General features: G+C 36.4%; 7 protein-coding genes across 7 annotated transcripts; 5 read left to right on the forward strand and 2 right to left on the reverse strand.

The window, feature by feature from the left end:
• Positions 1 to 1,440: 1,440 nt before the first annotated feature.
• Positions 1,441 to 5,059, reverse strand: GCK72_005951 (uncharacterized protein; the record flags this gene model as incomplete). Its single annotated transcript, XM_053725403.1, has 6 exons — positions 1,441 to 1,511; positions 1,557 to 1,704; positions 1,758 to 1,948; positions 4,352 to 4,585; positions 4,676 to 4,862; positions 4,910 to 5,059. The coding sequence occupies 6 exons, from the start codon at positions 5,057 to 5,059 to the stop codon at positions 1,441 to 1,443; spliced, it is 981 nt and encodes a 326-aa protein (XP_053589597.1).
• Positions 2,193 to 2,659, forward strand: GCK72_005952 (uncharacterized protein; the record flags this gene model as incomplete). Its single annotated transcript, XM_003109043.2, has 2 exons — positions 2,193 to 2,469; positions 2,523 to 2,659. 2 exons carry the CDS (start codon positions 2,193 to 2,195, stop codon positions 2,657 to 2,659), a joined length of 414 nt encoding a protein of 137 aa, XP_003109091.2.
• On the forward strand, positions 2,953 to 4,860 carry GCK72_005953 (uncharacterized protein; the record flags this gene model as incomplete). The annotated part of the gene is made up of 7 exons (XM_003108761.2): positions 2,953 to 3,254; positions 3,442 to 3,520; positions 3,564 to 3,857; positions 3,905 to 4,075; positions 4,125 to 4,196; positions 4,444 to 4,543; positions 4,607 to 4,860. 7 exons carry the CDS (start codon positions 2,953 to 2,955, stop codon positions 4,858 to 4,860), a joined length of 1,272 nt encoding a protein of 423 aa, XP_003108809.2.
• A 2,344-nt stretch (positions 5,060 to 7,403) lies between the features above and the next one.
• Positions 7,404 to 10,361, forward strand: GCK72_005954 (uncharacterized protein; the record flags this gene model as incomplete). The annotated part of the gene is made up of 12 exons (XM_003108971.2): positions 7,404 to 7,529; positions 7,577 to 7,858; positions 8,222 to 8,380; positions 8,430 to 8,497; positions 8,543 to 8,795; positions 8,841 to 8,947; positions 9,005 to 9,118; positions 9,428 to 9,552; positions 9,597 to 9,708; positions 9,757 to 9,888; positions 9,940 to 10,069; positions 10,257 to 10,361. The coding sequence occupies 12 exons, from the start codon at positions 7,404 to 7,406 to the stop codon at positions 10,359 to 10,361; spliced, it is 1,713 nt and encodes a 570-aa protein (XP_003109019.2).
• A 523-nt stretch (positions 10,362 to 10,884) lies between these two features.
• Positions 10,885 to 12,562, forward strand: GCK72_005955 (uncharacterized protein; the record flags this gene model as incomplete). The annotated part of the gene is made up of 7 exons (XM_003108865.2): positions 10,885 to 11,085; positions 11,131 to 11,412; positions 11,458 to 11,640; positions 11,690 to 11,757; positions 11,862 to 12,114; positions 12,163 to 12,269; positions 12,316 to 12,562. 7 exons carry the CDS (start codon positions 10,885 to 10,887, stop codon positions 12,560 to 12,562), a joined length of 1,341 nt encoding a protein of 446 aa, XP_003108913.2.
• A 747-nt stretch (positions 12,563 to 13,309) lies between these two features.
• On the reverse strand, positions 13,310 to 13,864 carry GCK72_005956 (uncharacterized protein; the record flags this gene model as incomplete). Its single annotated transcript, XM_053725404.1, has 2 exons — positions 13,310 to 13,496; positions 13,824 to 13,864. The coding sequence occupies 2 exons, from the start codon at positions 13,862 to 13,864 to the stop codon at positions 13,310 to 13,312; spliced, it is 228 nt and encodes a 75-aa protein (XP_053589598.1).
• Positions 13,865 to 15,592: 1,728 nt separating this feature from the next.
• GCK72_005957 (uncharacterized protein) lies at positions 15,593 to 17,058 on the forward strand (the record flags this gene model as incomplete). Its single annotated transcript, XM_003108814.2, has 7 exons — positions 15,593 to 15,691; positions 15,744 to 15,909; positions 15,959 to 16,055; positions 16,126 to 16,216; positions 16,260 to 16,399; positions 16,661 to 16,775; positions 16,831 to 17,058. 7 exons carry the CDS (start codon positions 15,593 to 15,595, stop codon positions 17,056 to 17,058), a joined length of 936 nt encoding a protein of 311 aa, XP_003108862.2.
• Between the last annotated feature and the right edge of the window lie 7,810 nt (positions 17,059 to 24,868).

A 24,868-nucleotide genomic window follows, 5' to 3' on the forward strand; every position in this document is an offset into this window, starting at 1 on the left:
ACCTACACTGACTTTGTCATCGTAGATAGCTGGGCCGAGGAAATGGAATCTTCCCAAGTCCAAGAAGCTGTCGAGTCCAAACCGTCAAAGCTTACAAAGCGTCCCAAGTTCCAGTCAACTCCGGGAAGGATAGGAACGTGTCACTACTGTAAAAAGGAAGGACATTTCGCTCGCGAATGTCACAAGAAGGCAAAGCTGGTTGCATCAAAGAAAGATCAAAGACCAAACCACCCCGCGATTCTTGACAGGGGGGAGGACATCAGCTCCAGTCACACCCAGTTGTCCCAGGAGATTGAAACTCTCCGGAAACAAGTTGAAGAGCTGTTCGTACAGAATAGAAAGCTCATTTCTGAACGTTTTACCTCATGTGGACACACGAGTGCTGCACCTCAGCAATCAACTGAAGTCGAGAAGACCGAAGTCGAAGTCGAGAAGACGGAAGAAGATACTTCATGCATTCGGAAGAACTAAACCTAAGTTTAAAATGTGGTTTTAGTTTCTTTAATCCGTTTAAAACGTCTTATTGCCGACCGAGGGCGGTCGTTTTGTTTTAAAGGGGGGAGGTGTAAGGTATTCGGTCAATACCTTAAGCCTGCTCGGCTTTCTAGCTAAAACCCCATTTTATCACCAAACTCTGACATTGTAAAAGTCTGTATTTTCAGGTCGAAACTGCTCGCTTTCGCTCACAGTCTCTCCCACACAATTCCTAGACCTGCAATCGTCACCGTCGCTGTCGTCACGCCTGCCGTCTCTTCAACGCCGACACTCTCTCGTCGACGCGCCACAACGACACTCCGCATCCCGCTCTACAGGCTCGGCGCCACTAATTGTCACCCATTAACCCCGCCCCTTTTCGCCCCTATATAAGCCGACGTTTCTCAGAAACTGGGCAGTTCTTACGGGGTCCGTACCCTTTTACCGTTTTCCCTCTGTTGCCCGCTTTCACCCCTTTTCATGTAACATTAAGAGCGCTAATAAATTAGTAGATTAAATATAAATGTGTCTTTACGTTGTTACTTTAAATCCACAAATTCGCAATCATTTCACAACACAAAGAAAATACGTTACAATATAATGTAGAAACAAAAACTGTTTAAATCATACAAAAAAAACAACGGAGATGAAAAACTTGAAACACTTTTCATAGTTGACATCTTGGAGTAAACATTCGTTGGTTTCTGCTAATCAATCGGAGAAAAAAGGTTTCCCACTTCCGGAAAACTGTCAAAAACGGGAGAGGGTGGGAGAATAGGGCGCATGGAAAGACACACGTAGGATATCTCGGGGATATATAAGCATTTGGAGAAAGTCAACGAGCATCCAGTTCATCTGAAATGTCCAAGATCGCATACTCCACTTTAGCCATTCTGGCAATCATTGTCATTTCACAGGTGATTCCGAGTTATAAGTTTCGAACCAATGCATTTATATTTTAAAGGTTCAATCAGCAGTATTGCCAGTCTCATCGAAAGAAGTAGCCTTAGTCACATCTTCACCTTCATCATCTTCACCTGAAACATCAATTGATACATTAGGATCATCTCGAGTTAAAAGACAAGGAGGATGTGGTTGTTGTGGATGTGGATGTGGATGTTGTGGATGTGGAGGAGGTGGTGGAGGAGGATGTGGATGTTGTTGTTGTAGACCAAGGTATTCTTTCTTTTCAGTAGCTGATTGACAAGTTTTCCTAGCTTCTGTTAATTTCTAAATTTCAGATGTTGCTGTTGCTGTCGTCGCTGTTGTACTTGCTGCCGTACTTGCTGTTGTACCAGATGTTGTACTTGTTGTCGTCCATGTTGTTGTGGATGTGGATGTGGATGTTGTGGATGTGGAGGAGGACGTAAACGTCGTTCTCTACAGAATCTTCGAATTGACGAAGCCAACAGAGCTCTTGGAATCAAGAGAAGACCAACTAAGGGTGGAGACAAGTGTTGATTTCTTTCCAGGTCTAATTATTCTATCTATTTTATTTTATTTAATAAATTTTGAAATCTTCTTTTGTCTTTTAAAATATTGACAAAACAACAGAATATATCAGCCGCGAAAAGATTGCACATGAAAAATGAAAAAGAAAAACATCGCGTGTTTGACCTGACCAATAAGAGTTCATGTTCCACTGCCCTACATAATATGTGGTTATAGATCTGTTTCAGTTTATCTGTACCGTCTTCCGAATATTCCAGCTCGATATAATGCCGGATGAAAATAGAGTAGCTGACGACAATGTCTCTTTCACGGATGTCGGAGATCCAACTGCTGGTGGCGGCGCTCGTCAAGGATCCTCTGCAATGCTCGATTTGCTTGGATCAATGGATAAGAAAGATAAAAAAGCAAAGAAAAACAAGAAGAAGGAAACCAAGAAGAAGAAGAAAGAGAAGACAAAGTATAAGAAAGTTCGAAAAGTGGATAAATACGAATCTCAAAACTTTTTGTATCGTGTTGAGGGTTCGATGTTTTGTGCCGGAATCAGTGAGTTTAAACTTCTGTGAACATACAATTTTAAATAGAAAACCGTGTTACAGTTGTGGGAATAATCATGCTTTTGACTTTCATCATTCTTGGAATTGTCTTCTCCGTGAGAACTAATGGAAACATGGTCAGTTACATGGCCCCTTGGTGGGGAACTGCTGACGAAGCAAAGGATGATGGAGACGAGTGATCAAAGCTCATATTGTTTTAGTAAAAGTTTCTCTCTATGTAATGTAATAAACATTTGATAATAATAATAACTTTTTATTATTTAAAAATTGTGTAACGAGTCCTGAAAAAAACATCTTGCGTGATTTAGCCACGTGCTGTTATCCGTCGTTCATCGACGTGTTGCACTGTTTGGTGTTTTCATACTTTTTGTTCACAAAATAGTTTATTTCTTAAATTTCCAATTCTGAGAAGAAAAGGTGATACAATTTTGAATATTTAACGGGTTTAGAGACGTTCCAGCTTGTTTCAGAAATGCCGAGTCCCGAAGGAAACGGAGATGGACCAGAGAAAAAAGGTTCTGAACCCGAACTGGTATCAAATGGCATTAAAAATCGAGCTCTTTCTCGTGAAAAAGAAGAAAAGTCCCCAGCAAAACCATCGGATTTATCGAAAATGGAGAGAAAAGAAGGCAAAAATATAAATAAGTCAGCCAGAAAGGAGGTTAAAAGTGCACGAATGGGTCCACGAACATTGAAACCAATGGCTGTGAAAGTAGATGACAGATCGAAAATGAGTCTTCGTGAAACACCGAAACAATTTCATATTCAATTACCGTAAGATTTTAAATTAGAAAACAATTATGTTGAGCCAGATACTCCCATCGAATCTAAATACACCTGAAACTACATAGGGTCAAAGCTTCTGGTGGCAAGAAAAGTGAAAAAAGGGGAATAGTTGAGATGATATCTTTACGACTTGACTGAAGGTTTATGGAAACTTGCCTGAAGAAGACTTTTTCAGGAAAGATGAAACTGATCTAGGATGTCTTCAACTGGAAGGTGAACTTGCTCAAAGTGCAAAGGCAATGGAAGAATACAGGGTTCTAAATGTCTCCAATACTTCTAAATTTATACTTTGTTCAGGTTGTCATTCAACAGATTTATAACGGTTTGTCCATGATGATCAGACGTGGAAACGGAACAACTGACCCTGATGATTTCAAAAGTGACAAGGGACAAGCTGCAGCTGAGAAATTGAACAGAGAAGTGGTTCAGACGGAAAACTTCTGGAAAACTGATACGAGATTGCAACCGGCATTGAATGATTCTATTGCGAAGAATACGACAATTCTAGCAGCCGCTGAGAGACATTTACAAGAGCAAGGACCCAAACATTTGAAGAGAATCAAGAAGTTTCTAAGTGTTCATTGGCCACGGGTTCGAGATTAAGTGAGAGAACACAACGATTTAAGTATTGTTTTCAGTACGTCGATATGAAAAAGGCATTGGCAAAAACAGTGAAACAGCAGCGACCAGATAATCAAGGTGTACGGGATGAACAAATTAAAGCAATTACTGTATTCGTCAAGGAGAAATACTTGAATATGAAATTGATTCATTTGGGAGAAATTCAGAGTGTTTTTGCTGAGTTGAGTGTTAGTTTATTTCGCTAAAAAACATTCTTGAATTAACTTTTCATTCCAGATGTTTCATCATACTTCTCATGTTGCATGGAATCATATTTCTGAAAGAAAACCTCCAAAAGTTGGATATCAAGTAGAAACATTCGATTTCAAACAATTCTTTCCAAAGACCTAAATTCATCATTTTCTTTTGGTTTCTGATGATGAAACTTCGATTCGGGGCATTTTGATTCAAATGATACAAAAATTAATTTATCAAACTAAATTAAATAGATAGAATAATTAGACCTGGAAAGAAATCAACACTTGTCTCCAGCCTTAGTTGGTCTTCTCTTGATTCCAAGAGCTCTGTTGGCTTCGTCAATTCGAAGATTCTGTAGAGAACGACGCTTACGTCCTCCTCCTCCACATCCACAACATCCACATCCACATCCACAACAACATGGACGACAACAAGTACAACATCTGGTACAACAGCAAGTACGGCAGCAAGTACAACAGCGACGACAGCAACAGCAACATCTGAAATTTAGAAATTAACAGAAGCTAGGAAAACTTGTCAATCAGCTACTGAAAAGAAAGAATACCTTGGTCTACAACAACAACATCCACATCCTCCTCCACCACCTCCTCCACATCCACAACATCCACATCCACATCCACAACAACCACATCCTCCTTGTCTTTTAATTCGAGATGATCCTAATGTATCAATTGATGTTTCAGATGAAGATGATGAAGGTGAAGATGTGACTAAGGCTACTTCTTTCGATGAGACTGGCAATACTGCTGATTGAACCTTTAAAATATAAATTCATTGGTTCGAAACTGATAACTTGGAATCACCTGTGAAATGACAATGATTGCCAGAATGGCTAAAGTGGAGTATGCGATCTTGGACATTTCGAATGATGGGATACCTTTCATCTGCTCACTGATCACTTTTATATCCAATTTTCCGTCAGGCAGTGCTGTCCGGAAACTGTCAATTTTCATTGCGTGAGCTTGCCATGCGCGCGCACGGACAAACAAACAAAGTGTACCTGAAAAAGTAGCTGACTATAAAATGGGCAATAGATTGATCATTTCATTTGCTAAATTTCTCAGTCAAATCTTCCAGTTATGTTCAAAATTGTAATTCTTTCTTCTACTTTGTTGGCTCTTGGTGCATATTATGGGCAAGTGCAAGCTGCGGTTTTGCCAGTCTCATCGAAAGAAGTAGCCTTAGTCACATCTTCACCTTCATCATCTTCATCTGAAACATCAATTGATACATTAGGATCATCTCGAGTTAAAAGACAAGGAGGATGTGGTTGTTGTGGATGTGGATGTGGATGTTGTGGATGTGGAGGAGGTGGTGGAGGAGGATGTGGATGTTGTTGTTGTAGACCAAGGTATTCTTTCTTTTCAGTAGCTGATTGACATGTTTTCCTAGCTTCTGTTAATTTCTAAATTTCAGATGTTGCTGTTGCTGTCGTCGCTGTTGTACTTGCTGCCGTACTTGCTGTTGTACCAGATGTTGTACTTGTTGTCGTCCATGTTGTTGTGGATGTGGATGTGGATGTTGCGGATGTGGAGGAGGAGGACGTAAACGTCGTTCTCTTCAGAATCTTCGAATTGACGAAGCCAACAGAGCTCTTGGAATCAAGAGAAGACCAACTAAGGGTGGAGACAAGTGTTGATGCTGTCTCTGAAGTGTTCGCTATTTATTTATTTATTTCTGTCCTTTTTCAATCTACCCAATAAATTATTTCCGCTCAATATAGAAACTAACCACAATATGTTTCAATATAGATCATCAATAATCAGCAAACAAAGCCTTCCTCCTCCCTCCTCCCAACTACCTGACCTTTCTCTCCTCTCAACCGAAATTTGTTAACAAGACAAAAGATAAAGAGAGATGAATAAGAGAAAAGGAAACTGTCTGCGCAGAAAATGACAAAGAAAAACGAAAATAAACTTATCTTTCTCGGTCTTTTCATCTTTTTTCTCGTTTTTTTAGTCTGTCTGGAATTCGAAAAAGTTATGATTTCGATAGACGGATTGCACATTTTTCAATTCCGATATTAATGGAAATCAACCAACCAAAGCAATGTGTTTGCAGATTTATCATAAATTTTTCCACAATTTCACCTGAATGAAGTTTGTGATTCACCTGATTCCGAGATCTTTATAAATCTCAATCTTCCCTCTCAAAACTGTAAAATAGATAGAAGAAAAGATAGAGACAGATAGAAGATGATAGAAAAAATGAATGGAAGAAAAAGAAAACTTGATTGAAAGAAGAAGAAGGAGAAGAAGACGTCTCTCTCATTTTCTCTTTCTTCTCCATACTCTTCATCACTATCTATCTCTCAATTTCTTCATCATTTTTTCAATGATCTTATCGATTTCTTTTTCTAATTGTGGAATACCTTTTTTTGAAATTTGGATGGTTTTGAGGTTCAATGAAATTCGCTGTCACAAGTTTCTTTCAATCTAAAAGAGCATAGCTTGTTTTAAGATGCTGAAAAAATTTCTGTAGGTTTGTAAGACATTGTCTAGTTTGCGATTTTTTCAAAATTTTAAAGTGTTTTTCCAATTCCAATGTGTAAAAGTCTTTTCAAGTTCTCTGAACTTTTCCGGAAGAATCAAAAAGTCAGTAATTAACTCTCCCTTTTCCTTTCTCTTCATTTCACTGATAACCAATTTTCATCTCCTTTTCACCTCGCCCTCGTATGTAATTTTCTAACTAATTCCTCCAATCGTCTTTAACAAAAAAGGAATTTCAATGACATCAATTAAAAAAAAATCTTATCACTTATAAAGTTCTTAAGTTCAAATTAACAAAAAAAACTAATTTATTTCCAGAATTGTTTTTTTCTCATTTCTCAAAACCACCCACTCTTTTTTGGTCTGACAAACAACTCAAAAAAAGAGCCGAAAGGGAGAAAATGGTGATAAGCGGAACTATCGGAGTATCGTTGTCATCCAGTCGTCATTCCTAAAATACGTAAGTACTTTCACCCTTTTTCCAGCGTGCTCCGTGAGTCTTAGGACAGAAAGTTTGGAATAATTTTCGTATCAAAACATTTGATAAATCGTGTCATACAGTTATCGACCACACCTTTTTCTTCTTTTATGTATAAAAAGCTGATTAAAAACATAAGAATCAGCAATAAAATTACCAAACTGTCACATTTTTTGAAAATGAGCGCCAAAACCACCGCAAGAGTTTCATCACTTTACAGAGCTCCAAACTATTATTCAAAAAAGATTTCGCAAGAAAATAATAATTATCAAAAACAGGTAATTAGAAATACTAATCTTTCAATTCTGAAAACAGTTTATACAGAAGAAAATGGCAGCTCCAGCTGAAGCTCATGCTCGATTAGACGGTAGATTTTGGTTGGAAGGTACTCCATATTTAGCAGAAGAAAATGTTGGAGCAGGTGCTTATGGAGTTGTTTGTAAAGCAATGGATACTGTAGGTTTTTTTTGACTTTCTTCTCATTTCATCCTGCTTCTTTTAAGCGTATCAAAAAACAAGTTGCCATCAAAAAGATTCCACGGGCATTCACTGCTCATACATTGGCAAAACGTTCATTGAGAGAAGTTCGAATTCTTCGAGAACTTCTTCATGAAAATATAATTGCTGTATTGGATATGTTCACAGCAGAAGGTGCTCATGGAAAGGATATCTACTTGGTTATGGATCTCATGGAAACTGATCTTCATCAGATTCTTCACTCACGTCAAACTCTCATGGAACAACATTTTCAATACTTTTTCTATCAGCTGCTTCGTGGTTTGAAGGTATGCCTCACATCACTTGAGGCAACAGATATTTTATTGCAAAACCTTGGAAAATAGAGTACATTTTATATTTTTGAAGTTGCGAAAAAAAAAGCAAAACAGCCTCAGTTAATTGTGAACCATAATCCACATTATCATTCAGAGTGGTGCATGGAAACTTTCCTCCTAGACTGTGAGGGTGTCGAACACGGCAAAGACGCGGCCGTCGTTTGCAGAGCGAGCGCGTTAACCCCTCGGCCACACATGTCAGAGAGAAACGCGGTGAAAAAGACGTAGATAAACACAAGGTCTAGAGGCACGCCGGAAGGGTGGTCTATTGAAAGACAGGGGAGAAACATAAAGTAATGTAGTCATCGTTTTCAGTACCTTCATTCTGCTGGAATCATTCATAGAGATCTGAAACCATCGAACCTTCTTCTCAACGGTGATTGTCTTCTCAGAATCGCAGATTTTGGAATGGCAAGAGCGTGTGCATCTGCGAGTACAGTAAGAGATGATGCAAATGTTGGAGGCCATATGACAGTGAGAAAATACATTTATATTATTGAAAAGAGATAATTACTCGTTTCAGCAATATGTATCAACTCGTTGGTATCGAGCCCCCGAGATTCTATTCTCGATGGTGGAATATGACACAAAGTATGTTTTCACCTTAAAATTAGATGAAAAGCTATAATTTTTCAGAGTTGATCTTTGGTCAGCTGGTTGTATTTTCGCAGAAATGCTCCTTCGTCGTCAACTTTTTCCTGGCAAAGATTCAGTTTCTCAAATTAAAATGATCGTTTACTATTTGGGAAATCCAGAAGATGAAGTCATCAATAAAATAAGTTCTCAACTAGTGAAAGACTCAATTGATGCATGTGGAAGAAAGACTCCTCTCCCGTTTTCTGCAATATTTCCTAAAGCAAGTCCTGAAGCGAGAGATATGGTTTCATATGTAAGATCTCACTTTGAGAGTACAAAAGTAAATAACTATTTCTAGCTTCTCCAAATCTCTCCCTGGAGACGTTACTCTGCAGATCAGATACTTCAACATCCATTCATGGCACAATATCATAATGAACAATATGAACCATTATGTCCTCCGAGGTTAGTTATTTTATAGATTTCTTTATCAGAAACTGTGAAGAACAATATACATTTTAGAGTTCAAGTCGATGTAGATGCAATCGAAAAGTACGAAGGACCAGAAGTAGTTGCTGGTTTAGACGAAGAAGCAAGAATATTCGAAATGCGACGTGGCACTAATTACGACACCAGGTTGGCTCAAAGAGATGCTTCAGCAAATGCTCTTCAAAAGAGAGCTCCCGATAATATGGTCGGATAGCTAACATTTTATGTAAATGTGATGTTTTTGCTAACCAAATAAAGATAACATCTATATGTTTCCTAAGTTTAAAAAAAATGTACGATTCAAATTTTGTTTTGTTTTTAACACGATTCTGATGAAAATAGAGAGGGAAAGGGAAAACAATTATTAAAACGTATAGCTCAACAGAAGTATTCATGGAATATCCGTCCTGTAAAACTAACAATTTATGTACAATATTTCACATCTAACACTTTCAGAAAAGAGCCTCCACCGTATCTTGATGAGCAGTCTAATCAGATATTTGAACCGGATAAAGAAGGAAAAATGGGTCCAAGAGAGGATCCAACTGATTATTTGGGAGTGTTGAGACAATTTGAAAAGAGTGAGTCTCTTGAAGAAAACGAGTTTCTGACTTTTAACTTTCAGCGAGAGAAACAAAAATAGACGACGAAGATATTTATGATTCAGATGAAACTCCAACAAGTCTTTCATCAGCTGAGACAATAGATACAGTTAGAGAAGTTGAGATTCATAGAAAGTGATTATTGATTCCGTGTCCGAGATAATTCGCTCCACTTCTTTTCAGAGATTCTGAAGAAAATACTTCAACTGACAGTGGAATGGAACCCTCTACAAGTAACTTAATGGTTCAGGAAATCTTCCAAAATGGGATCAATTGGCCATTGGATGTTGCGAGTACTTCTAGTGCTCCCCCCATGTAAATCTGATAATTGGAAAAACAAAACAAAGATTTCTTGTGACATTTCAGGCTATCCGGTGGTATTCCTGCTGCCAAGAAGTCAAGAAACCTTCCCGACCGTCGAAATATTGACAAAATTCGAGAAGGCTATAGCGAGAAACGGAGATTCATTCCGAAAATTCGAGATAAACGAGCATCTGTAAGTTTTCATCCATTCTTCTCTTTTGCTCTTTGGTCTGATTGGACTTTTGCTCTTTGGTCTGATCAGTTAGACACTGTCAAAAAACGACAGTACAGAAAGTCAGAGATCTCGACATTATTTTAGTTGTGATGCCGTCAAACTTCGATTCAAGTGGAAAATAATGTTTTGTCATGATTTTTTTCAGAGTGATTCTTCTTCAAAAGTTGATGACAAAGATCGAATAGTGAGATTGCGAAAGTCTCGACAAGAGCTGAGAAAGACAAGTAAAGATGATGATCGAGGAGCGTGACACCTTCTTAATATTATAATTCAGAAGATCAGTCATGAAATATGATAAACGGGTTCTATTCTTGAATATTCTCTAGTTCTCTTTTTGTAATCAAAACGAGTCAGATGATAACATCAATTTCCCAGAAGTTCGGAGCGATCAGCACTTGTTGATACATGATTTTCTCACGAAATAGTTGTCATTCTTGTTTTGTGAATAATCCAAACGGTTTTGTCTGATAAACACATTATCAGAAAAGGTAGAAAAGGATGTTTCGATAAGAGTCATTTGAGTGGGCATCTTTACTTAAAACTCGAGTTTTTATGATTTCTGGAATGCGTTTGATACTCGAGAGAGCATGAAAATTGAATCACATACGGAATTTAGAGAGAAATATTTGCAGAAAAACATTTGATAAAATGATTTTAGAACCATCCGGTACTGGGTGTCTGTTTGTTATCAGCCACGCCTTGTTGTCACAAATAAAAGCATTGGAGTTCGATGATAAAAGTGACATTCTGAAAGTGGGTCAGACACCGAAAACATGTTTTCTTCTCGTTCTACTGTTACCCTTCGCAGAGCTCCCAACTACTATTCCAAAAATGCTTTTCCTCAAGAAATTCAAGAAAATCAGAGCAATATTCAAACCAATCGTTTCGAGTTTTATTTGGAAGGAACTCCGTATCTAGCGGAGGAAAATATTGGAGCAGGAGCATTTGGAATTGTATGCAAAGCTATTGATATGGTGAGTAAATTTATACTAAATTCAGTTCTTATCAATAGTTTTTAGAGATTTGAAAAACAAATAGCCATCAAAAAGATCAACAAAGCCTACAAAAGCCCATCATCTGCTAAATGTGCATTGCGAGAAATTCGAATTCTTCGAGAAATTTCTCACGAAAATATTATAAATGTCACTGATGTCTTTGTGACAGGAACTGGCTTCGAAAAGGATATTTATATGGTGATGGAACTAATGGAGACGGATCTTCACAGTGTGTTACGATCAAATCAAAAACTTAAAGAAGATCATTTCAAATACTTCTTCTATCAAATTATTCGTGGGTTAAAGGTTAATTTTTAAAGAATATTAGCAAACAAACAGTTAATCTTTCAGTATCTTCACTCTGCTGGAATAATACACCGAGATCTCAAACCATTAAATTTACTTCTCAACGGGAATTGCCTCTTGAAAATTGCTGATTTTGGAATCTCGAGAACCGGTCCTACCTCTAAACCCGCATCAATAACACCTCCATCAAGTTCTTCAAGTAGTTCGAGCAGCAGCGGACATTTATCTGTAAACAACCTCCGAACATGAGAGTTGAAGTTATCTGAAATAATTCCAGCAATATGTTTCAACATTGTGGTATCGAGCACCGGAAATTCTTTTATCAATGGGAGAGTATGATAAAAAGTGAGTGTTAAAATTATATTGAAATGAGTAAGAAATAAAATTTCAAAGTCGTTTTGATATACGACAGGACATTCCAAAAGACATTCCAAAAAATGTATTTTCAGAGTTGACATGTGGGCGGCTGGATGTATTCTAGGTGAAATGTTGCTCCGCCGTGAACTTTTCCCTGGAAAAGATGCTTATTCTCAAATCGAAATGATAATTGATCATCTGGGAACACCTGAAAAGAAAGCAATCAAGAGAATCACATCTCCAACAATCAGAGATTATATTGTTTCATTGGGACCAAAGAATCCTCTTCCATACGATTCGATCTTCCCAAATGCGAGTTCAGAAGCTAGAGATGTCATCTCAAATGTGAGGAAATATTAGTAAATCAAAAGAATCATAATGCATTATCTTCAGCTTCTTCAAATTTCTCCATGGAACAGATGCTCTGCTGAACAAATTTTGGAACATTCATTTTTGAGTAAATGGCACAATTTGAAAAATGAACCGAGTTGTTCTCAGCAGTAAGTTGAACTTTGAAGTTTCAATGAAAATTTTTATTTATTTCAGAGTCGCTGCAAGTCTTCGAAATATTGAAAACTACGAAGGTCAAATGATTATAAAGGCGTTAGATGAAGACGCAAATCATTTCGAGATGCTACGCGGCGGCAGTTACGGAATAGAAAAAATGGAAAAACCTGAAAAGGTACCTGAAAAAGTGGAAGAAGTCAAAGAAACCAAGGAAGTGTCAGAAACTCCAAAAATTTCATTGAAAAATGTGCTGAACAAAATTAAGAATTTGAAACGTAATAGTTGATTGATTTCGTTTAAATTGTACATATAATAAACCCTTCTGATTTTGAGAAGTTGCATGAAACATTATTTATTTGCATAGTTGATATCGAAGTATCTATTTTGATTATGAGCAATTGAACAAGAAAACGTCACTAGATGTCGAATAAACATGTCAAAAGAGAAAAAGTCAAGTAGACGTTTACAAGGAGACTGAAACTCCCGTCCAACGGAAAATTGATTTATTTAACATCGTTGAAACTTTAGAAGTACACAAAGTCTGGTCTGGATCTATGTTATTTTTATCTGAATATTTATTTTTGATTTATAATTGAAAAATGAGAATGATTCATTGGAGGCGTAGTTCTTTTGGATTTTCCAAATCAAACTATTTCAAAACTGTTTCCCAGTTGGCACCATGCTCCTCTCCAACAAAATGCTTTTTGGAATGATATAGAGTTGCACCTGGAGAATTTATTAGTTTTTGGAATACAATGTCAAACTCACTTGTCATCTGATATATACAACCCTTTTGGATTCGGATTATACAGACAGTAACCAAGACCACTGAAAGAAGGACTATTGGGAGCCCATTTGTAATTGCCTGTTCCATTATGAGTTGGATCTTCAAATTCATAATTTTTCTTCCCAGCTAGACTGATTCCATCAATCCAGTACATTAAATATAGGAATTTTTCAGGGTTTGAAGTATTAAAGAATAACTTCGTCTGAGCTGAAACTTCATAGTATAATAATTAAATATAACCTCAAACTAGCCTTGTATATAATCGTATTCATCACTGTTAGCTGGACCAGTCAATGTTCCGTTATTCCTTTTGCACAGTCCAGATCCTTCCAGTTGGGTGTTACATAATGGTTGTTCGAACAAGAATAAAGCAATACAGACTGTTGCAGTCTCACGGAGAAATAGTTTTGTATTATCTGGGCAGCTTGTTATACTGTAGTTGAGAGAATAGAAACCAGAGTCAAATGAAATGGAAGTTGTATATAACTGATTATTTGAAATTCGATTGAAGTCGACAGACGATGACAAAAAAGGATGTGATTGAGGACAAACATCACTTGATATATACATCTTAACGATTCATGATAATTACATTTCTATGTGTTACTGCATACCTTCACAGCGATTTCGTCACCAATTCTTGACTGTTCTATTGACGAAATTTCACCAAAATTGAATATTTGACACTCATTATCAGAAACTTTGAAGGTAACCTATTACATGACTCATCTCTTCCAAGTAATTATTATAAACAACTTACCACACATTCGTCAGCGGCTCTGCAATTCCGGAGACAAGCATCCCATGACTCTGTCACAGTTTGTGAATTTTTAGAACTTCTCGGAATTCCGGAAAACACTATCAATGATGATTCGTTAGAAACGCAAACTATGTAATATGCACCAAGGAATATTACAACTAAAGTCCATGATGAGATTATCATATTGACTTTCAGAAACAAGAACGAATCTGATAATCGAAAGTTCTCATTGACTTTCAACTTTTGAATAAGTGCGTCTTGAGTTCAATAGGTGTGCATTTATACAACAAAAAAAGATACTAACAAGATTGGTGTCGAAAAGTCTTCTTTGCAAGTAGCATCTCCCAAACAAAGAAACTCAATGTTGACCCTAACAACAACAAAAAAGGCAGAGAGAGCCAGCATGTTATAATTCATACGTATTCCATCCACATCAAGTGAGTTATTCCGTTGAAAGCTTTTTTGAAATAACCCAAAATAGTTTCTACAAGAGAGTAAGGTGGGCGTTGTAAAAGAAGAACCATTTACAGAATCACATGCATTTGTGGAGAAATGTATATTGGAGAAATGGGACGGATGTTCATTTGTAGCTATCATCGGGAGGTCTCGTGAAAGAGTTAAATGAAAATTCTTGACGATGACCGTAACAACAAAAAGAAAAAAGCAACCTGAAATGAAATAAGCCATAAGTATTCCGAAGACAACGAGTTTTAAAGATGGGTAGAAGGTGACACAAGTTTTTATCTGTGGACTATTGAAATCAGTAATATTCTTTTTGATAAGGGATACCTGTGAGTTCATTGTTTATACTTCTAATCGAATTATATTTCAAAACTGAATAGACACGAGACAATTCAATGAAAACATAGAGTGCGATTCGATCCGCCGTCTTCAAATTAGTTGCAATCAACATTACATTCGAATCGACGAGAGCCATTCCATGTCATACCATCTCCCAATTTTTCATTCTCTATATCGTTTTCTCTCGTTTCATAAAATGTAAATTTGCCCTCTCTAATCATCAAATGAATGAAACAAGTGAATGTGATTCATGTATCACTCCTGAATTTATTGCAAATCTTCACGATTATGTCTCTTTTCACAGGTTCGTTTTTCTTTTTGCAATTTACACTTGAGAGTTTCTGGTATAAGCCTGTATGCTTTCAGAGTATATATTTTAGACATTTAAAGAAAATCTCACTTCTTCACTTAAAAAAAATGAAGTGACTTAAAAGCTGTTTCGTCTAGAAACATGCAGTTAATTTGCCACATAACTGCACTTGATCAAAAGATATTTCAAAACTGACCGAACTAACACATTAGGTTGATATTGATAGGTTCTGTTCTGTATGATTTCCAGTTTGTTTAGAAACCATAACTGTTAAAATGAGAAAATGAAACTACTTGAAAAAACCATACTTGTCATTTGACGGGCCGGGCCAGGGCCGGGCCGAGGAAAAATTTTAGCACCCCAAAAATAATTTTCAAGTGCTTTTATATCACTAAATTCACTGTAAAACTAATAAAAATCATCAATTTAGTCGAATTTTTGCAGAAAATGCCCCAAAAACCACTTTTTCCAAAATTACTGCTGAAAAAAACATGTTTTTCGAAAAAAGTCGCTTCACCCGGGCCGACCGGGCCGGGCCAGGGCCGGGTCGGGCCAGGCCGGGCCGGGCCGACCAGGTTGACCGGCCGGGCCGGAGAAAATTTGGAAATCGGCCCGGCCCGGCCCGTGACAAGTATGGAAAAAACTGCCTTATTTCAGAATGAATGTGTTTTTCGGAGCAATTTGTTTTTCACTCAATATCGTCTTGTTCTCAGTCTTTCTATCATCTCCAACATTACGAAAGAAACACAGAAATAGAGTAAGTCAAAGAAGTTTGGAGTTATAAAAGATGTGCCCCATTCAAATTTCAGATCTTGATGATACTTGGTTTGGCAGACACATTCAACACTCTTGCGATTCTTTTCATGGGGAAAAACCGAGTAGAATTATATACTGAAGTGATTCAAACTCATCATCGACCCATCAAAACTGCATGGCAGTGTGCCATTGAACCGTGGCTCATTTTAAGAGGAATCGGTGAGAAAATCGTTGAATTCATGTGACGTATTTCTACTCGCTTTTTCAGGTGACATCTGGCCACCTGTTGTTCAAATGGTTATTGGAATTCAGAGAGCTCTCGCAGTTTTCACTCCCATTTGGTTCCATAAAAACGGCAGAAACAGGTAATAACCTCAGCAGGATAATCCACTTTTCAGAAAAACTGAGAAAATTTTACTCAGTTTTATAATTCAGATCAAGTTTCTTATTTGGATCAACTCTTGTTATTTTGCTTCCAACTTTGTTAATTGGTTTCGTGATAGCATACATCAACAGAAATGCAAAGGTAACTGAACACAGTTCTTATCTCGATCAGAATTTAGTTTCAGGTTCAGTACTATTGTGGCCGAAAAGCAGCATTTGGAAATGATTATGCTACTTTCATTTATATTATCAACATATTCGGATATCTTTTCAGTTTTCTTATCAATTGTATCACAATGATCAAGGCTTCTTCGACTATAAACAAGTGAGATTTTAAAGACTTTTAGAAAGACTTATCTACAGTGTGTTGAAACATCAGAAAAATGGGAACATTTTCTTGCTAAAAATTGATTCAATGAAATCGATATAACTAATGTATATGCACGTTCCCATCACTGTACCACGTTTTGCGGTTTTCTAATCGATACACTCGATACTCATTTTCTATTTTCCGATAATAATTTTTCGTAAGCACATTAAACCGAAAGAGCACACAAACCTCCATAAAATGCATAATTAATTTCAGATTGGTCCGTCGACAAATCATAAATGTTCGATACAGTCTCGTGATTTCATTTATTTCATTTGTTCTTGTGTCTATTCCCAACGCAATTTCAATAGTGTCAGTTCACTTTGAAGACGTGAGTTTCAATGATAATCCATTTTAATCATTTCTTTTTTCTTCCTCTTCTTAAGGCTGTCAGTTTCATTTCAAAACCATCCACCTACTTCACTTGCATCAACTCTGGCATCAACATTTTTGTCTACTTGTCGCTAAATGCCGAGTTCCGGCATCAATTCAAATATCTTTTCTGCAACAAGAAACGGGTTGTCACTTATGGAGAAGCGGAGAAGGCGTCAAAAGGGTCAAAGACACGTCATCATGTTGATTTAGTTGTTCATTCTGTTCATTCTTTGGCGTGAAGTTGTTATCATAAAAACATTTAAAAAATCTGAAACAATTTACAGTTGTAAGATAAGATTCAGTTTTTTTCGTTTGCTTGGAATCCGAGGTTCACGATCTGCTCAATCCATACTTATTCGATAACATGTCTGTTTCATTTTCAGAGTCCACCAGATGATTGAGCTTCTTAACCACAAAATGTATTCTTTTGATCCCAGAAACCACCAAATTTCCGCAATGTTTTCATTTACTCTTTTTCATATTTTTGAGACATTAAAATTGTTTGATCAACTAAAAAATTCCGTTAAATTTTTCATTTTATTCACTTGTTTCAGTCACGTATACAAACCGGAATTTAATCGAAAAATGACCGAATAATCGAGTTGTTCTTCTCCTCGTGCACTTAAATCCATCAATATTGTATGAGTCTTGAGTTCAAAACCGAAAAACGGACTTTCTTCTTCTCTAATAGAAAATGGAGCGCTTGGTTGTAGAGGTCCAGGAGGAAGAATTGTGTCACGCCTCGACGAGCTTTAGGAGGTCCTCGAAATCCGAGAATAATTGCCAGTTATTGTCTAGAGAAAGAGAAAATAAAAAAGAGTTCAAGAGGAGACTCTTCTTTAGTTCCTCTTTTTTGTTTCCATTAACATTTTTCTTTGTAAAAAGGAACCAATGAAGAAGATGATTAAGAAGGTGATGATGTAGGTGAAAATGGGAAAATGTGAAAGCTTTCTGATACCTTTTCACTCAATTCTCACATCGTTTCGTACCTCTTTACTTTCATTTTTCCCATTGTTGAATCACGCATTTGAGTTCTTTCAAAACTATCTGATTCTTGAATTTTTGGGGGAAATCAACTGAAAACAGACTAACAAAATGTCTGTAATCGTTACCTTTTCCTGACGATGGAGACTTATAAGTTAAGGTTCTGGAATTTTCTACATACCTATGGTAGCTCAGGATGATAAGTCTTTATGGAGAACTGCTTACCAAGTTTTTTCCCAGTTTTTTTCTTTCTAAAACCCAGTAGTTTTCTAGCAGTTTGAGAATATTGATCCATTCCCTGACGAGGCTCTCTTCCTTCTCAAAACACTCATTCAGTTTAATTCCTGTTGATCCCGAAAATGTTAGTTTTTGTTCCTTCATCCACTATTTTCAAAAAGAAAAACTAAACATCCATTTCTAACATTTCCATTTGCTTCTATTAACTCAAACATTGATGATCATCGTCATCAGCATCAAGCAAATTTAAAAAAAAGTGGAAAATATGCTGAGAGATGATAGAGTCATGAACAGTTGCGGTTGATGGGGTGAGATGTTGGTGAAAGAGAAAAAAGAAAAGGGATAGTGCATTCATTCTATCCGTTTTTCAAATAGATATCTTCAGAACTTTACTCAATGGCGTTGGTATCAAATAGAGAGAAAATAGATGTTTCAGTTTTCATGAAAATCCGACATACCGATCCCGTTTACTCGTTTTTCGCTATTTCGGATGTTTAGTACCTTTTCCTAATGTTCTGTAAACTATTTACCAGCTTCAGCCCCCATGAGTAGAACACAAGAATAATAGAATAAATGAAAATTGAGTTATGAAAACTAAAAGTCAAAAAGTTTCAAGTTCCAAAACGAATGAGCTCGAAGAAGGAAATGAAAGTTTTGACAAACTCATTTCGAAACGAAAAAGAACGTTTAGAAGTAAAAAAATAGAATAAATGAAGTGAGACGACAAAGTGACCACTCTTTTTTCTACATAATATGCAGTAAATCATCGTTTTCCATATGTTTTTATTACACATGGACCCCCATCTTGTGCTCTCAGAGAGCCCCGTCGGCGACTCGTCAAAAGTGATTATTCTTGTCAGATTGATGGTCAGAGTCGATCGATCATCAACAACCACCCGAACGAGTTCTTCGCACTTTTCTCTTTGATTTTTTCGATGATTTTTTCGCAACTTTCGAAACGAAGTTGATTGGAAACTGACACCCTGAGTTATTCTCCTTTTTTGATCTCCTTTTGATCTTCTCTTCCTATCTTGTATGGTATCCTCCAACCAAACATTCTAGGCACTTTCTTCTTTCTCTTCCATCCGAACACTTTACTCAACTCAATCATCATATAGAATAACTTTTTGTCAGTCTTCCTCTAAATATCGTTGACTCGCCTACTTGCTTGACAACTATAATCCGTGTGCGGTGGGAAAATTGGCATTTTCCGAATCGCGCAGTCAATCTGTTTCCCTTTTTTCTTTCTTTTTATTCTTTCTTTTTATCTTCTTTTCTTTCTTGTGCAACTTCAAAATAATATGATTTTCGATGGAACGCTTTGTGATATTCTTCTCGTATTCTGTTATTTCCCACTTTTTTACGTTACAAAGCAAAACAATAGGGTTACAAAGATAAGAAAAGGTGTTCAATCGAATCAGCAGATATTTTCTCTATCTAATTTCACTGGTTGGTGTTGATTCATAATTCAGTCTTTTTATTTTTACAATATCAAAACTTCATAAGGTTGGTTGATATACAGTAATTTAAATTTGTTGCGATAACCGCAAGCCTAGGAAATGAAAAATCAAGATTTAGGTTCAAATTACTGTCAGCCGTTGGCAAAACTAAAATGAAAGGAAGTACGAATGAGAAATTTCTCATCCAGATTATAATCTACCGTAGGGTGCTGTGCTAATCTTAATACCCAGGGACGCTGAAGTCGTTCTACAGTCGTAGGGCTAATGATATTCAAAAGAATTTCTCAGAACAGCTCAGCCACCCGGATCCGTTCTCAATATATAATTCAGTTACCCTATTGTCATATTCTATCTAAGGACAAAACCCAGAGGTCAAAAATCCGAAAACTACTTCCTCACCTTTATAAATAAGACCGATAGAACAAATATAAAAGGAATATGTCCTGAAAGATGTTTAAACCTTTCCTGCTTTTTTCATTTTTTATTCTTCTCCTATTTCCTTCTTTTCTTGTGTTTCCATAAGGGAAACAATTGGTTTGTATGTCTCCCAAAGAGACATTCTCTCTCTAATCGAGTCGCTTTTCCAAACCTGGTGGCAGAGAGCACCATCATGTCTCTTTTCTTCTTCTTCTTCTTCTTGTTCTGAGCTAACTATTGCTCCACAAATTGCTCCGGTCTTTTTCTTTTTTCATCATCGTTTCCTTTATCTTTTTCCTTTTTTCTTCTCTTTTCAAGACATCTCGACGGCACAAATCAAAGACAAAAACACTTGAAAAACTAGAGAATCGAAGAACGGCAGAACACACGTGTCAATACATTCATTCTTTGTACTATTCTGTTTTCTCTGAAGATCTTCAGAAGAATACCTCCCATCGCGTAGTTTGACCTACCTAATAGCAAAAGCTAATTTCGGAAGTGGAGGGGCAGTCAACGTGCACTTTTTCTTGCGAACTCTCCTCCCCCATTCGTCTAATTAACTAATTCATTCGAATGCTAATAGATGACAACCACGCAATTCTCAAACAATTTGCAAACTTTTTGAAACTTCTCCCGACCTTTACATAATTTGTTTTTAATTTTTTAAACCATACGTCATGTTTTGGATGGAAAACAATTTGGAGAGTGTTCTTGGTTACGGTAATTGTGCTGCCTTGCTTCTTATTAATGAAATTTTTTGTAAAAAGGTATGTACACGAAGGAATGTGTTTTATTATATCAGATATAATACTGGTTCGATGAATCTGGTCTAATTTCAATCAGGTTAGATCTTCAGAAGATCTCCTTCGTCCTGATAGTGAGTTATTTCACTTTCTAAATCGAAAGAGAATAACCGGACGGTTACATTCATAATAAACGATAATAAGAACCACGGACATTTGACAAAGCACAGAAATAGTTTTGAACAAAACAATTTCAGTTGAAATGGAGCATCGTTTTCACATGTATTCATGTTCCCGATATTAAAAATGGCTCAAAACGCTGCAAAGATATATCTCTCCTCACCAAATATCGTGATGCTTTGTTGTTCCCTTTTCTTTTCCTAAAAAGCCGTGTTCTCCAATCTCTTTCTAAAATTATTAATGACTCGTAGAGCGTTTTTATGAATTTTTAAGGATCCGCGATTGGTGTGAAAGCCTTGTGTTTTGTGTTTTTTGTTTTTCTAACCAAATCTAGTTTCCGGTTTCAAATGATAGTGCTTGTAGCGTTTTTCGAATATGCTCAAAGTAGGTATTGGGACCAAAAATGGAATACAAAAACTATTTCAGATTCATTTTCTGACTAAAAGGCGGCTTCACACGAGTCTCAAAATAGAAAGAAAATGCCTCGATTCGGAAACAAAGATCTTAACGATAGCGCAAAACACAGTTTCTAACATCTCGAAGATTTGATCACATCCAATCTACCCACTAAAATGTATGTTCCCTAGAACTATTAGTTGGAACTTTTCCTCAGAAGATTCTTCTGCCATATTTTCCATTTCGTATCAGTACATGTAGACCTAGAACCTTCAGAATTCAGATCGGTCTCACATTTAATTAATATCTCAAAGGGTTGGTATCGTTAAATTTTTATGTGTCTTCTTTCATTCTTCTTCTTCTTTTTTCTTATACTCCAGCAATTGGTGAATAGTGACGAAATACGCAAAAAAGAGCAAAGGGCATAACACATTCATCCTCCACACTGTGCTAATTTCAGGGTTTGTTGAATGTCAGAAAGCCATCTGAAGGCGTGATCTGAATGATTTTCATTGCGTGTGGGTGTCTTCTTAAACGGTCGGTTTCGGAAGAAAAGAGACAAGAATTTGTTTCCTGGTGACTATTTGAAGATAGTGAGCATACTCATTTCATAATTCATTCCATTCGTCTTCCTCATCTTTTTTTTATTTTTGAGTAGATGGACTTTGACCCAAAAAGAACGAAATGGCAGGAGTCAGTGGTCTTGTCTCCTCATTTTCTTGTCTAAGTTTTCTGAATTCTCTAGAATTTGTACTTAGTTGAAGTCATCATAAAAACTTCCAACTATATGATATCAGATAATAATAACATTTATGGACAATCAAAATCATAACACATTTGGTATTTCTTAACTGTCTAATTAAATATTTTTTTAATTTTTCTGAGCTTGAATTCGAACCAAAACACACTCCACTTTTGTAGAGTTAGCTTGATTTGTAAATTGTCGGTGTAAATGCCACTCACTAGTTCTGACAACCGTATAATTTTAGTCTTCTGAAAACTTGATTTTTCCAGAACAATTTCGGAATGATTAATAGGGATTCCATTGAATTTACGTAACTGATTTTGCCTCTAATATCCAGATCTCCCACGGCTAGTGATTGTTTATCACTACTTCACAATTATTGAGGTTCACACACTGAGAAATGGAATCAATTACTAAAAATCAGAATAAGAAATTCCAGAAGCAGAGCAAATAGTTGCATATTCTGGCTTACTCAGTTTGTATTAAAACTTAAACCTGATGTTTCAGACCCTATTCAAATTCTCATTGAGTGAGCCGATTTTTTGAAGGAGCACGTGAAATAAACGGCGATCTGGCCCATAAATTTCCATTTTAATCGGATTACAGTACCAAAAAAGTTGTCCATGTCTGCCGCCTGCAACCTTTTGTTGTAAGTGCACTTTGTCTAATTCGTGAAACGAAAAGAGACATTCTCTATCAGGTTTAGGGACGAAAAAAGTGAAAAGAAAACAGAAAAAGAAGCGTTTATTCGTTCTTCTCATTACTCGATTACACAGCCGGCTGTCCCATCCCGGGGGACAATCTGGTAATGTTGCCACACTACTACACACTTTTCCTCTCTGGCTCAAATACACAAATTTCCAATTTTCTCCACGTTTTTCTATCCGTTTTCCACTTTTATGCTCGGATGCCTATTTCTATTCAAACCTTCATTCATACAATCACTGCTTTTTAGAGCAGTGGTTTCTGATCAGAACAATTGCTGATTCATTCGTTGACTCACTAATTTCAAGTGGTTTTCACTGAGTATGACTTCTATTTTTCTTTGTTAACTTTATGTTCATGTTAATGGATAACAGCATATGAATCATGGAAAGAATTTTAAAGAATTCTTAGTAAGATCCGTAGAACTGGTTGGTCGGTGGTTGCTAGGGAACCATGCTTTCTCTAAACATTTTCATCAGATTTACCCGAAGCTCATAGTTCTGAGAGTATATCCGAATTTATCAGAGATCCAGATGAATACGATTAGAATTTCAAAAATATTTCAAAAATCGTCATTCTCCGCCTCCAAGATCACCGAATCTGTGGATGTTATCAGTTGTTGATTTCCAGAATAAAATATTTAAAGTTTTGATCTCTTCTAATATTCTGAGGTATTCTCTGAAAATATTTGAGCATTCCAACTCATTTATTTGTTTCTTTTCTACTTTATAAGTGGACCAAAAAGAGAAATAAAGCATAAAAATACTTATTATTCCGGTGAACACATTTGTGTTGCAAAGCGGAACTATAAGAGAGAGAAAAATGAGAGAGAAGTGAACGCCTTCTTCCTCAAAGAATCTGCAACGTCATCATAACGCCTTCTGGCTTTGCTACGTTCTCTAATTCCAGAAGGAAAGACGACCTCATTCACTTTTTCTCCTTTTATTTCTCTTTTTTTACTTTTCTTGTTGCACGTGTCATGTACTGGTTTTCTATCTCAAATAGCATAAGTACTTCCGTTTTCGTCTCAAATAGAAATCTAATTGTAGAAGGATTCGTAGAAAAAATGTCTGAATATTTGTTTTACGTCAATAATTAATACGGAAAAGTGTATGGAATCTGATATCAGTTTACCTATTTATAATGAGGAAGTTATATTTATATTAACCTGAGGAAATCAGATCAATGATTTATTTTTACTTCTTGCAAAAACTTTTACGTATGTGAGTTCTTCATGTTATTTGTTATTTTTAGCTTCTCCTGGACAACATCAGTTTTGCAATGAACTTGCCAAATTTAGAGTGAAACACACGCTCTCTTTTGTTAGGATTTCGTTCATGTCACACTACTTTTTTGCCTCAATTCGAATACATCCACGTATATTTTTGGTTAATACTTTGGTAACTGGGATTAACCAAACAGAAAATAGTTTGAGGAATGCCACGTAATCCAAATTATAAGTTAATATTCCAAAGAATGAGTACTCTTTCGTAGAAAACAAGTTACTCTAGGAAGGGTCGACCTTCCAAAAATAAAAGTTTATATTTATTTTCAGCCTCTTTCTCCCAATCTCTTGGAAAAATGTCTAGGTCGGTCTAAGAGTTTTCCTAATGTCGACTAGACACTTTTCCAACCAAACATGTTTCTTTCGAACCTATCAAACTGTGCTTATATAAAATGTTCCTTCTTTTTCAATTCTTTCTGTTCCCATACTCCGTCCAAATATCTGTGAGTTGTTTTGGTTTTTGTTTCTTTCGTCTCGTCGACAGGATTATAATCGAGTCGGACCTAACCCTTTTTCCGAACACTTTTTCCTTTCTTTCTTTAAACTTGCTCATCATTTTTCTTTGTGATCAACCACAGAGAAATGTCATTCACAGGGAGCAGAATGAGGGCAGGATTAATCATTAGTTTCTGATGAATTCCTATTCTATTTTGAGTTCAAAACATTTTAGAAAACATATTTTACTCTCTACTCTCGTACGCCCGAACTCCAGATTTCCCACGGGAAAAAAATACATTTATATTTTCACTTTTCTGATCTTTGAGGATAACTTTTGTATGAAGTGTACTTATTCCAGAAATTCCATTCTCTCTGTTTTTCATAATATCCCGAATGAAATATTATGCCTATCAATATTTCTAAATTTTCTCTAATTATCGATAACTAATTAGATTCAAA

Source organism: Caenorhabditis remanei, chromosome II, assembly GCF_010183535.1.
Source record: "Caenorhabditis remanei strain PX506 chromosome II, whole genome shotgun sequence".
NCBI lineage: Eukaryota > Metazoa > Nematoda > Chromadorea > Rhabditida > Rhabditidae > Caenorhabditis > Caenorhabditis remanei.